Raw genomic sequence first — 14302 nt, 5'->3', positions numbered from 1 at the left:
TGTGCCTAGACTGGAATGCAAGAAGGCTTGTTTTGATGGTCCCTAAAGTGACATCCAGAAGGCTCCACTTTAGGTAACTAGTAGAGAGGACTCGTATACAGAAAGTCTCACTTTAGGTAACTATCCTGCCACCTCACCACTTTGTCCCTCTTTCCATAAAAGCTGGGTCTGGCCTGGGCAGAGAATAGCAGCAGAGAACGGGGGTGGAGAATAGCTGTGTACTATCTGGATAACCACCTGCCTGCCCCCATCCTCCCTGTCGGTAAGTAACCCTGACTAAAACTCTATGTAAATAGCATAGACTGGCTTCCTTCATTTTTTGGTCTTGAAGTGCTCTCACAGGCTGGAGGATACTTTACTGACCCTCCTCCACCTTCTAATAAGCATCTTCATTGAAGATTAGTTGATTATATAGGTGAGGGTTTATATCTGGTCTCTCTATACCATTTCATTGTTCTATATATCTGTTTTTATGCCAGTACCATACTGTTTTGATTATTATAGCTTTGTAATGTAATTCAAAATCAGGAAGTGTGATGCCTCCAGCTTTGCTCTTAAGATTTCTTAAACTATTCAGTCTTTTTAGTTCCATATGAATTTTAGGATTTTTTTTAACTTCTGTGAAAAATGTCATTGGAATTTTGATAGGGATTACGTTGAATCTGTAGATCATTTTTGGGAGTTCGGATACCTTGACAGAATTCTTCTAGCTCATTGACTCAGGATATTATTTGGTGTTTTCTCCAATTCTTTTCATCAAGGTTTTATACTTTTCAGTGTGCAGATCTTTTACCTCCTTGGTTAAATGTATTCATACGTGTTTTGTTAATTTTGATATTATAAATGGGATTTTTTAGATTTTTTTTTCATACAGTTCCTTGTTTGTGTGTAGAAATGCAACTGGTTTCTGCATGTTGATTTTTTTTTTATCCTGAAATTCTACTGAATTTGCTTATTACTCTAGCAGTTTTCCGGTGGAGTCTTTTTTGGTTTTATATATATTAGATTAGGTCATCTGCAAACAAATAATTTGACTTCTTCCTTTCCAATTCGGATGCCTTTTTTTTTTTTCTTGCCTAACTTTTCTGGCTAGGATTTCCAATATTATGAATAGAAGTGGTGATGTTTGACAAAATTTAACATCTTTTCATGATTAAAACTGTCAACTGATTAGGTACAGAAGGATTTCCCCTTCACATAGTAAAGCCTGTATCAGACAAGCCCATAATGAACACAATACCCAATTGTGAGAAGCTGAAATCTTTGCCTCTAAGACTAGGAAAAGATCACCAATTTTAAGAGAAGCTGGCAAATGATTTAACCTATGTTTCTTTTCTCATCTGTAAAATTGGTACAATCGTCATACATAACTTTGGGGTTATTAGGATTAAGTGTGCTGTTAGTACGTGCTAGTAACATTGTCTGACACGTGTTAAGCCTCACCAAAGTGTTACCTTTAAGCTTCATATGAACTGTCAAAGGTAGATGCCCACTGTGACAATCTTTAAATTCTTGGACAAGTAACCATAAGCAGCATTTTATTGTAAATGATATAATAGCAGCACTTCAATTTTTTTTTAATTGAAATATCTTAGTGAAAAATACCTTGGCAAAATCAGATTCCAGACTCACGTAACATTCAAATACACATTTAATAAGCAATTGAATGGCACAGCTCCATCCTCATAAACAATATAAGAAATATCCCAAAAGTCAGAAGAGACTTTTTTTGTGCGTTGCATGGTAAAATTGCCTCCTTGGGGGAAAGAAGGGGTCACAGGTAGCTGTTGACAAATGGTTATAAGAGGATGATACTGTGATAGGATGATCCAACCTTTCACCACCTCAATCAGTCGATTATTTCAAGTGTGGAAAAGTCACATCAGGGAGAGAACAGAAAATGTGACATCAAATTTTAGTTAAGAAAGTGGTTGTTGAAATCCTAGAATATGAATCTAATTTCCTTCTCCAATAATTGCTCAAATATGATATACATAGAATACTTTTAGGAATTGACTTTACTAATTAGGAATTATTTTTAGGAACTGATTTTACTAATTAGGAAAGCCCACACAAGTTAAAGTATCTTCACACAAAAGGACTTTGCCTTTCCTGAGAATATGTTAAATTTTAGATTCTGCACAAATTTACTCTCTGGCACATTTAGATACCTATCTCTATTCTTTATTTTTACTAAAAGAAAATATTAAAAAATTTTGAGAGAGCATGCACACACCAGTGGGGGAAGGTCAGAGAGAGGGGGACAGAGGATCCGAAGCAGGCTCCACTCCATCAATAGCAGAGAGCATCTTGTAGGACTGGAACTCACAGACTGGGAGATCATGACCTGAGCTGAAGTCAGATTCTTAACCAATGGAGCCACCCAGGCGCCCCTACTAAAGAAAAAAAAAAATATTTAGAACATATTTCTCGAAGGTTCATATCAATTGGATCAAATTATTGTCATTGAAGACATATTGTTCTACCATATAGAATAGAAAATAAAATTTTTGTGAGACAGAGATACAGAGAGAGAGCAAGCGAGGGAGCATGCATGGGGTGGGGTAGAGGGAGGGGCAGAGAGAATCTTAAGCAGGCTACACACCCAATGAGGAGCCCAATACAGGGCGCAGCCTCATGACTTGTGAGATAATGACCTGAGCCGAAAACAAGAGTCATATGCTTAGACGATTGAGCCACCCAGGTGGCCCTAAAAAATAAAATTCAAATGGCTAGTATAAATTACCTATTAACATTAAATTAATCAGCTATACCCCTAATGAATAAAAAAATGAAAAATATACTTTCACTGAATCAGGACCTTTACTGAATTAGGGATGTTTAGGGGTAAGATATCTAAGAAAAGATCTATACTAACTTTTTTTTAATACAAAAAAACAGTTTTTCGAACAAAATTCATGATGCCAACTCCAAGTCTCCATTTCTCCTTAAGGAGGGAACCCGTCTGACTTGAACTTAGTAATCCTAGCTCTTCAGGTGTTGTCTCAAAGTCAGCAATAAAGGGACTGGGGTCCAATTTTATTTCATTATCTGCAGAAACTGGTGTGAGCCATACTGATTTCCTAAAAAACAAAACAAAACAAAAAAACAGAAGCAGATATTATTGGCATACTTGGTACCAGGTCATTCTGAGTCTACAGGTGGGGACAAAGTTATTTTTTTACCACTGTTGAACACAGTGGCCATTTTCAGTATAATGATTTAGGGGTGTGGCACAGGCCTAGACCTTCTGCATAACTGATGATTTGTAATGCTTGCTTCAGTAAAGTACCAAAGTGCCCAGTGGAATGGATTTAGACAAGTGGATTCCTAAGAACAGTAAGTAAAAGCTGTCAAAAGCTTAATCTGACCCCATGCAGTGGTAGTAAAGGATATGTGTGTGTGTGTGTGTGTGTGTGTGTGTGTGTGTGTGTGCGCGCGCGCGCGTGCGTGTGCAGCAGTAACATTTATGCACCAGTAACCTAATCATATATCTGTTGGCCTTGTTTTCATTTTTTTTCTAAGGAAGATAAGCTGCAAGCAACATCAAAATTACTATCGAAGTAGAAATGCTGTAGTCATCATAATTAATCTGGTGGCCTACGGAGAGGCAATAGCTCCAGGGCATTATTTCAGAGTGTTTTATATTACTGGAAGCATCGGCTAATATATAGGAATGAAAATGTGTGTGTGTGTGTGTGTGTGTGTGTGTGTGTGTGTGTCTACAGAATCCAGTGTTAGTGTCAGCTACTCCCCAGAGTATTGCTAAATTCCTCAGCCTTCGATTTGCCTTATGAAAATAAGTTAAAAGAAGATCAAAGTATTTAACAATAAGAATGTATGTAATGTACACTTAAAAATGGTTATAAATTTTCTATGCTAATTTGGATGTAAATTTTAAAAAATAAAATTAAAAAAAGTGGTTACAAATTTTATCTTATGTATATTTTACCACAATAAAAAATACCAATTCTCGGGCACCTGGGTGGCAGTCGGTTAAGCACCAGACTTCAGCTCAGGTCATGATCTCATTGTTCGTGGGTTTGAGCCCTGCATCGGACTCTGTGCTGACAACTCAGAGCCTGGATCTTGCTTCGGATTCTGTGTCTCCCTCTATCTCTGCCCCTCCCCGACTTGCACTCTGTCTGTCTCTCAAAAACAAACAAAAAATGAAACATTAAAAAATTTTTAAAAAAATTCCCCCCCCACAAAAAGGATTCTGATAATGTTATAAGATACTATACACTTGCTCTGAGCTCTACCTTCTTTTTTTATGTCAACTATTTCCATATATCAAACAAGGATGAAATCTTTTCCAAGATTTGTAACTCGTAAAACTCAACGTGAATATTACAATGACATGGTAACGTGTTTCAGTATTCACCATTCCACTTGGTCTCAAAGTTTATGTGGGGTCCCTTTGGGATTCAGCATCTCAGTTCCACAAAACTGCAAGCAAAGTGCATCTAATGATTAGGCTGATAAACCTTTCCTTTCATGCATTTCCATGAGTTAGTATTAAAATGGAGGACTAGTTTTCTCTTTTTAGTCATTCACTGTATTCACATGGAATTAAGCCATGAGATGTATTAGGGTATTATAAAGGAGAAGACGTTAAAAAAAAGCATCAGGTTTGACTCTTCCACTTATTAAGGCGACTGGGTATCTAATGATTCTGCTTTGCAGTTCAGTTACCGTAAAATAACCTAGTTACACTAGACTGCATAGGTTTTGATTCTAAAATAAATATTACATTAAAAAATAAAAATACTCCATATTATGATAAATGTCAATTTCATGCTTGTTTGGAAATACGCTTACGGGTGAGTCAAATCTAAAGTCTATGCTTTGCAGAAGCATCTGATTTGGTAAAGGTAAGATGGATGCTTTCCAAAGGAGTCTGGTCTATTGGACTGACCTAGAGGCAGAACATTCCAAAGGGATTTTCTGGCTCTCACAATGCACAATCCTAGGGTTAAAGAACATCTCTGTTTGAAAAAGGAGGGTATCCTCTGAAACAACCTAGAGGAGCACAATATTTAAGCAGAAGGTACTTCTCGTAACAGGGGAGGCATACATACATTTGTATTCTAGTTTAAGATTTATGCCTAGGGGCGCCTGGGTGGCTCAGTCGGTTGAGCGTCAGACTTCGGCTCAGGCGGCTCAGGTCATGATCTCACAGCTCGTGGGTTTGAACCCTGCGTCGGGCTCTGTGCTGATGGCTCAGTGCCTGGAGCCTGCTTTGGATTCTGTGTCTCCTCTCTCTGCCCCTCCCCCAACACGTGCTCTGTCTCTCTCTGTAGTGAAAATACTTCTTCAGTGAAAATACTGCCTCAGGGCAGTTCAAATGATCCAATGAATAGGATAAACCTTCGCAGGATTTGTGACTCTTCCCCTTTGGAGCATCGAATGAAACTTAAAACTGTCTGCTAAGCTTTGGCGAAATAGAAGAGGAGCTGAAGGACAATTTAAAATAGGTTTCCTAACCAGTCAGGAAACCTGTGCTGTTGGGTCCTGTGCACATGAATGGCCCAATGTTCAGTGAATGATAAGGAAGGGACCATGTTGTCATCTGCCCATAAATAACGATAACTAGAAGCAAAATGTAATCCTTAAAACAAACAAAAAAAAAAGACAATAATTTTAGAGCCAGGTATAAAGATCTAAAAAACTACTTCAAAGTTATTTTTAGGGGCACCTGGGTAGTTCGGTTGGTTATGCATCCCACTTCAGCTTAGGTCACGACCTCACGGTTCATAGGTTCGAGCTCCACATTGGGCTCTGTGATGACAGCTCAGAGCCTGGAGCCTGCTACGGATTCTGTGTCTCCCTCTCTCATCGCCCCTCCCCTGCCTGCACTTTATCTCTCAAAAATAAATAAATGTTAAAAAAAATTTTTTTAAGAAGTTATTTTTATAAATAATACTGTACTCACCTTTGTCTTGATCCCACGGTCATGTACAGGGTATATCAAATCATATGCAGAGGACTGAATCCAAGTCATAGGGCAACCTGATCCCAGGTGCAATTCATCAGCAAATATATACAGATCACTGTTGTGCCCACATGGGCTAACCAAGATCATAACCTAGTCCATTGAACAACTTACTGTCACTACAGAAAGAATCATATAAGAAAGTATCAGATGTGTATTTACATCCGGGAAGAGCCCAAGGAATATTCAGCTCTGCCCTTTGTGGTAAATAAAAGGTATTTCTTTCTCCGGCCAAGGTAATCAAGGCTTATAGAATAACATATAAAGGGTTTTCACATTACCGGTTTTTCCAAAATATCTGCATATTATCCTCAAATAACTAGGCTTCATTTATTTCACAGGGAAGAAGATCAACACATAAGAAAATCATAATCTTCTAGTCCCCTGCCTCCTCTAATAGAGATTATATTCTAAAGAGGGTGATGTATCTGGGACCACACAAAAGGCACAGAAGTAAATTGCAATGCATTCGAATAGGAGAGATGTATTCCCAGTAATGCTCTTTGGAGAGGGAGAAGGGGAAAGGGTGGGAGAGTAGAATCCTGATCTGGAACAGTCCCTACCAAAGACAGAGCCACAGAGGAAAGACTCTGAAGAGAGAAAATCCGCTGCCTGGGATGGCAATTCTGTGAAGGTTTCCATGTAAAACCTATTCTTATCCTTTACATTGAAATCTTCAGTCAGTCAGGGATAATCACTATTTCTGGAGGCGCCTGGGTGGCGCAGTCGGTTAAGCATTCGACTTCAGCCAGGTCACGATCTCGCGGTCTGGGAGTTCGAACCCCGCGTCAGGCTCTGGGCTGATGGCTCAGAGTCTGGAGCCTGTTTCTGATTCTGTGTCTCCCTCTCTCTCTGCCCCTCCCCCGTTCATGCTCTGTCTCTCTCTGTCCCAAAAATAAATAAACGTTGATAATCACTATTTCTAATGGACTCATTTATCCCGTGGAAGAAGTAAAGACGGACAGTAACCAGAGCTTCTCAGAGCGCTGATCAGAGTTGAACTGCATGGATCCTACTAATGTTCAGAAAGAAAACACAGATTTATTGGCTTTAAAGAGTCATGATTAGTGGTAGGGGGAAAAACTAATGAAACAGGTTACAAAACTTCCAAAGTGGAGAACAAAAGAGAATGGAGAAAAACAAATTGAAACAATTTAGAAGAAGGCAAAAAAGCCTTAGGGGAAGAGACAAAACATCAAAGCAAACAAACAAACAAAAAGGACAAAAATTAAGCCATAGGGGGATCCTGGGTGGCTCAGTCGGTTAAGTGTCTAACTCTTGCTTTTGACTCAGGTCATGATCTCACAGTTGTGAGTTTGAGCCCTACATTGGGCTCTGCACTGACAGTGCATAGCCTGCTTGGGATTCTCTGTCTCCCTTTCTCTCTGCCCCTCCCATGTGCTCTCTCACTCACTCTCCCTAAATAAATAAAATAAAATAAAATAAAATAAAATAAAATAAAATAAAATAGTAAGCAATAAGATGATTGCAATAAATGAACTGCAAGTATATGTCAACAATAATAAATGTAAATGAACAAAATACTTCAGGCCAAATGACCAACAGCCAAATGAAGAAATTATAATGTATTTATATAATCAACTTCTAGGTAACATGGCAAATATAATTATAAAGTATCAATCTGAAAAAAGTTATGAGAAAGAAGCAAGTCACAACACAAACCTTATATATCTAACAATACAAAGTTGAAATGACAGATAACCATTTTTTATAAAAGATTTTTTTCCAAACAGAGACTATTCTTCGGTAGCCAGTACCTGCCCCACACTTAAGGCATGCGACTCATAACCCAGAACATGACCCCACATCTCATCTGATACAGCCTCCTCATGTTTTGCAAAAGTGGAAGTAACCGGGTTTAAATTTTATCTTCCTATTTCGACGCTAATATAAATTACTCTAACACAACCTGTCATCCAAGCTAGGATAAGTACTTTGAACTTGGATTTCATTTCATAATTATCTTTATATTCACAGCTGCACAGAACCCAGGGAATGTTGAATATACATAGTTTGAATTGTAGCCCTTGTTGATAGTACCACCTGCACGCAGAACTTCCGGATGAGCAGAAATTACAGAACCTCCCCCTTACTGTTTAACAAAGGGAAGGGGCGGGAGAGAGTGAAAGTCTGACTGGCTATCCAACCTATAGGAAGGTAACCTTCTTACAGCTGGCTGGATAGGGCTTGAATTCTATAGCTACCCAATTATTAGATTTTGAAAAAACTGGTTAACACTGCAATGCAATTTATTCACGAGTCAGTGAAGGCCACAGAATGGGAAGATTCACAGTCAGGACGAACAGAAGTTCTGGCAGTTTGACGGAGTGTACTCAGAGCCTCAGTCCAGTTAGTGGACTGGGCTGGACTGGTTCAAGTGAATGTGCACACAAGGTGGCAATTCTAGCCAGTAACTGGAAAGTTAAGCTACAGTGGTTTGGGATGACATTTAAGACAAATTTCCCATACTCCCGAGGTCTCCTGGGAGCTGTAGGTGTTCTAAACACTTACATGCTTTGGAGCCTAACAGAACCTGGAAGTAAATAAAGTAGTGACCTCTTATTCCAGAAATAAGTAGTTCAGTCACTGCTGAAGTCCGATCAATGCCTCCTGTCCCCTACCAGCATCTCTCTAAAGGCAGAAGAAAAATAAAAAAATTGGGGCACCTGGGTGGCTCAGTCGGTTAAGTGTCCAACTTCAGCTCAGGTCTGATCTCACAGATCATGGGGTTCAAGCCCTGCATCGGGCTCTGTGCTGACAGCTCAGAGCCTGGAGCTTTGGATTCTGTGACTCCCTCTCTCTCTCTCTGTCCCTCCCCTATTCATGCTCTGTCTCTCTCTCTCAAAAAATAAATAAACATTAAAGAAAAAAAATTTTAAATAAAGTAAAGCAACAATAGGAGTATGCTCACTAATACTCAGGTGTGGTAAGTGGCTATTGTCTCCTACAGAAAGGACATAAAGTGATGAGTAAATTGATAAGGGCTCCAAGTAGAAAGCCTTGCTTAAAGGCTGCCTTTGGAAGGCATATGTGAGCAGATCTGTGGTCAGGAAAATTGTTAGGAAGATTTTCCTTCCTAAAGCAATTAGGATCACCTGTCATGGGTGTTTTCCATTATTTACGCCGATCTCAATAATATACCACACGCCACATATGATAATGGCAGTCTGCACATCATCTAAAAATTATATTACCTGTGCCGTGAAGCACAAAGCATATACCTGATTGACTTTGACCCTGTACTCTTCACAGATGTGCTGAGTAAACTGCCCCTCTATGGTAGCTGTAGAAATATTAAGAGCTGGAGGATGATCTTCCCACAGCAAAAACTCATTAAATTACCTCCCAGTAGATGACTCTTGCATCAATTTAGGAATTGACAACAGGTAGTCGTTGGAAGAAATAGTCAAACAAACGACTTTTAAAATGACCATCTGCCATCAATATTTATTACTTCTCACTTCATACTTCTCACAAATAAGTCTACCATGACTCTGAGCAAGCCAGTCCTGTGTCAAGGGGCTGTCTACTTATTATCTTCTTTCCTAAAGCACTGGGGCTTTCCCATTCCCCTTCCCCTTACATTCCCATTACAAAGTAATAATAGAAAGTCGGATCACACAATGAAGAGAATGGCTAGAGGTTCAAACCTTGACGAGGAAAGCTTCCCCAAACAGTAATAGGGAGCAGTAGACCTTGGAATACATTCAGGATATTCTTAAACACTTTGGAGGACCTAAGTCTTCCCAGGGTGAAAAAATATTCATATGTAATGAGCAAGAGATTCCAACACTTTGTAAGCCAGTAAGTTCTGGCTCTTTACAGATAAACCATCAAGAAAGCAAGAAAATTCAGGGAGATGGTTTGCAGGGAAAGTGGCATTGGAGAAAGAAGGTGTTCTATATTAGTGACTGTCACCTCCAAATCGCTCCATGGGTTGGAAATATTATCCTACTGTCACCTAGATAAGAGTATGAGAAGGACCCTTCCTAGAGGAAAAAAGATTGCGACATTTAAAGTTGGATTCAACAGGATAAGTGGATATGGACATACAGGGAGTCCAGGCTTCTGTTGTCACTTATTTTTCTCATACTAATCTTAGTCAGTCTGACATTATGAGGTCGTGCCTCTAGTATCTGAGAAATCTGAGGGAAAGCCCGAGGAACACATGTAGCTGCTACACAAATTGGCTGAAGTAACTAGAATCTTCCTTGCACCTGAGCATCATAGATCCCAGCCAGGCCTCAATGCCCTGCTTCCTCACCCCAGATGACCCCAACGCCCTGTGCTCCCCACCCCAGGTGCCCCCAATGCCATGTGCCCCTCTATCCTAGATGGCCCCAATGCCCTGCATCCCCTTACCCCAGAGGGCCCTTACTCCCTGAGTCCCCCACTCCAGATGGCCTCAGTATATTGACTCAAGTCTCCTCGGCCCGAAAGCACTTCCCTTCCAGCTGCTTGTTAAGATCTGAACTCTTCGGGAGGAGAGTTCCTGCATGGAAAGCGACCATAACTCCTCCAAGAAAGTGTTCTTTAGAACTGGCCTCTACCATAGATGCTCTCAGTGCAAGGCCAAATCAAGGCAGCGAGGAGCGACCAGACTCCTAAAGCCATAGAGACCTTCATCTGGACAGACCCCCAGCCAGGACTTCTCAGGAAACAGGAAGTCGTGCGGCCTTACGTGATTTTATACGGCATCCCACACTCAGCTGTCTTCATTTTCCTACTGATTTAGATAGGGCATGCGGCACCCTCTCAATGTCAACCACCTAAAAGCTGCAACTCTCCAGATTTCCCAAACACTGACTCTCCGAAAGGCATATCACACAAAAAGTGCTATTTGATAACAGACGGTGTCTGCATGAGGCCTGTTGAGACCATCTGGGAGGCTAGCATGGCACATGACATTTCCAGTACATGCTAAATTGTAGGAAATTACTGGCACCAGCTGATTTTTGGGTGTCCAGCTAATATGTGGAACAGCCTAAGTCATATACATTTGAAATCAAAAGATGATTATTTCTTCTTTTTTCTGACTTTGGCTGGAAGAATCAGCAGCAGGGATAATAAAGTGACTTGCCCAGAAACAAACATCCCCAGGAGGAGACAGGGACCTATAGAAAGCCATCTTTCTTGGCATCAAGGAAATCTAAAAATCTGTCTTTATTGATTTGTCCATAAATTAATGTTTTAATTAGTTTAGCCAGGTCAAGCCTTAAAAGTATTTACTTATAACACGAGAGAATAATGTTTTTTTCATGCTGAGATTTCTTAGAAAAGAAACATTTATATTCGTGTATTTTGTCCCCTTGTGCCATATATATAATTTTATGTATAATAAGTATATATATTCATTCCAGTACTCAGAAGTTCCAGCTAAGCATTTTTAAAATAATTTTTTCCATCCTGTTTTTGTTTTGTTTTTTTAGAGTTTATTTATTTTGAGAGAGAGAGAGAGAAAGAGAGAGAACGAGGGAGGGGCAGAGAGAGAGGGAGAGAGAGAATCCCAAGCAAGCTCCACACAGTCAGCACAAGCCTGATGTGGGGCTTGAACTCCCAAACGATGAGATCACAACTTGAGCTGAAGTCAGATGTTTAACGGCTGAGCCACCCATGCACCCCAAAGTTCCAGCTAAGCATTTTTTTAATGTTTATCTATTTTTGAGACAGAGAGAGACAGAGCATGAATGGGGGAGGGTCAGAGAGAGAGGGAGACAGAATCGGAAGCAGGCTCCAGGCTCTGAGCCATCAACACAGAGGCCGACGCGGGGCTCGAACTCACGGACCGTGAGATCATGACCTGAGCCGAAGTCAGAGGCTTAACTAACTGAGCCACCCATGCACCCCAAAGTTCCAGCTAAGCATTTTTTTAATGTTTATCTATTTTTGAGACAGAGAGAGACAGAGCATGAACAGGGGAGAGTCAGAGAGGGAGACAGAATCGGAAGCAGGCTCCAGGCTCTGAGCCATCAACACAGAGGCCGACGCGGGGCTCGAACTCACGGACCATGAGATCATGACCTGAGCCGAAGTCAGATGCTTAACCAACTAATCCACCCAGGCACCCCATATGTTTATCTTTTAAATCATTCCAGTAGAAGCATCTAGTATTGTTCTAGAAGGCATCAGAGTCTACTGCTTAAGAGCTTCTACTGCTTAAGAGAGTTTCTCTGCTTTCAATTTACACAAGTTTGGAAAATTAGTTAAACAAACTAAGGCTCATATTCATACTCTGTAAAAAGGAGGTAATAATACTATTTCCCTTGTAAGTTTATTGTGACTATTAAAAGGGATAACAAACGTAAGCAGTCTAGCCAAAGCTAATAGCGTACAAAAAAAAAAAATATATATATATATATATATATATATATATAAACAAGGTACATAGTGTACAAAAGTACATATATTTTCCTCAAACCTGAGTGCAGTGAATTCAGGTTTTATATACTTTTCCAAGGAAGCCTTCCAGGCCAGGAAAGAGGCAGATAATACATCCAAAGTACTAAGTGAAAAAAACTGTAGGTGTTCAGCATTTGTGACTCTCAAAGGACTTCTTAAATTCTTATCCTCAATTATTATTTTTAAAGATGCTGGATTCAATACCACAGTGTTTCAATACTATTTATTTCTGAATCTGTTTCATAAACAATATTTTTCTAAGCATATGTATTCATACATGGGGCAACAGTTTGGGAATCTTTTTTTTTTAAGACTTTAGGATTGCTTATGAAATGTGAGAATTTTCACCTGTGTACACTTAGAAAAACTTGCTTGTCATATATGCTACCCCAACAGCTTTTTACTTGTAAACGTGAGATGACTTCTAAGTCCTCTAATTGTCTCTTTAGACTTTCTGTCTCTTGAAAGCATCTGCTAACATTTTACTAAAGAAGTATTCATTGAAACCTCAAAAAAAAAGAATTATTTATTTAATCTTCACTTTCAAATATACTGGCCTAAAATGGAAGTTTTCCATTTAGATAGTCAGGATTCATTATGCAGAGAAAATGTGTACTTCAGGTTTTCTAGAAAAATTCAGACTCCAAGTATTTCATCAAAATGATAGTAGGAACTATCTAAAAATTTCAGAAATGTTAAATCCAAATTACGTGTTTTATACTGCATCCAGAAACTGAATGTCATCTTTTGTCAGCATATGAGATTGTTGACAAATTATGAGCAGTTTTGTTTTAAAGAAGATCTGAAGGTCGATGATTCTGAAAAACTAAACTCATGAATAAATTAGAGCCCCAGATTTGCTATAAATTTATATCTTCTTCATTTGCCAATTACACGTTCCATTTACCATTTTCAACTAAACTTGCCCATCTTGGATTTCATGGTAGTCTGAGACCAAACACTTATAAATTCTCAAAGGTCTAACACCAGAATAGACAAGAAAAAAAAAAATTAGTGTCTGATTAGCAAATAGTTCCAACTAATTATCTTTTTCAAAAGAAAACATCAGGTAGTTGATAATCAAATAACAAATTTATTTATTCAAATAAATTTTAAAACCACCTAGAACCAAAGCCTATTTTATTGATTCCGTTTTGACTCAAATAGGGGAAATCAGTCTTCTGATTTCCAGACTGTAATCAGCAGGCAAATCTCTTATCTCCCAAACCAGGACTCTCTTGACTGCACAAGACAATTCACCAATACTCATTTTTCATTTGATTTTCTTAGCATCCATAATTGTAATAGCTGGATTTAATGCATGAATACATCAAGTTAATGTTTGAGACTTAATTTGTACTCAGCAAATGTGATTTCTCTTACTCAGGAAGGCACTTTGTTTTTAAAAGTTGTGTAAGGAATTACAAATCAAACCCACAGCATGCAATCTCCAAATAACCTAAAAACAACACTTTAATAATCTAACACATTTCTAGCAGTGGTATCTAAGAAACGATCTATGGTCAGGGGAACATGAATACGCACAAAAACAGCACCCCATAGTGGGTAGCCTGTGCAGAAGACCAAGAAAAACGGGCGGAAGGCACGAAATATGCTTTGTAAGGAACCTAGAAAAACACCCAGAGCCAGAATTGTTGCTCCATTCATGATCTGGACGGCCTATAAGAAGGAAAAAAGAAAAAAAAAAAAACATAATGGTCATGTACTAGTGTCCATGGAGAAGAGACCATTTGAATTTTCTTCAGAAAGGAGATATCAGTGCTGGAAATGACGACAATGTCAAGCTTAACTGAGACAGTGCATGTGTGTGGGGGAAGGCGGGGGGGGGGGGGTGGCGGGTAGACAGAGAGAGAGGGAGGAAATGAG

General features: G+C 39.3%; 1 protein-coding gene across 1 annotated transcript; it reads right to left on the bottom strand.

The window, feature by feature from the left end:
* Positions 1–2764: 2764 nt before the first annotated feature.
* Positions 2765–10630, bottom strand: OOSP2 (oocyte secreted protein 2). Its single transcript, XM_043579137.1, is given in 4 exon segments — positions 2765–3083; positions 4919–5022; positions 5936–6114; positions 10567–10630. Coding segments are annotated over 4 exon segments (546 nt in total). The 3' UTR covers positions 2765–2884.
* Positions 10631–14302: the final 3672 nt, after the last annotated feature.

This window comes from Prionailurus bengalensis, chromosome D1 (genome assembly GCF_016509475.1).
Source record: "Prionailurus bengalensis isolate Pbe53 chromosome D1, Fcat_Pben_1.1_paternal_pri, whole genome shotgun sequence".
NCBI classification, from domain to species: Eukaryota; Metazoa; Chordata; class Mammalia; order Carnivora; family Felidae; genus Prionailurus; species Prionailurus bengalensis.
Note: the sequence above shows the minus strand (reverse complement) of the source record. Positions and strands in the feature narration are given on the sequence as shown.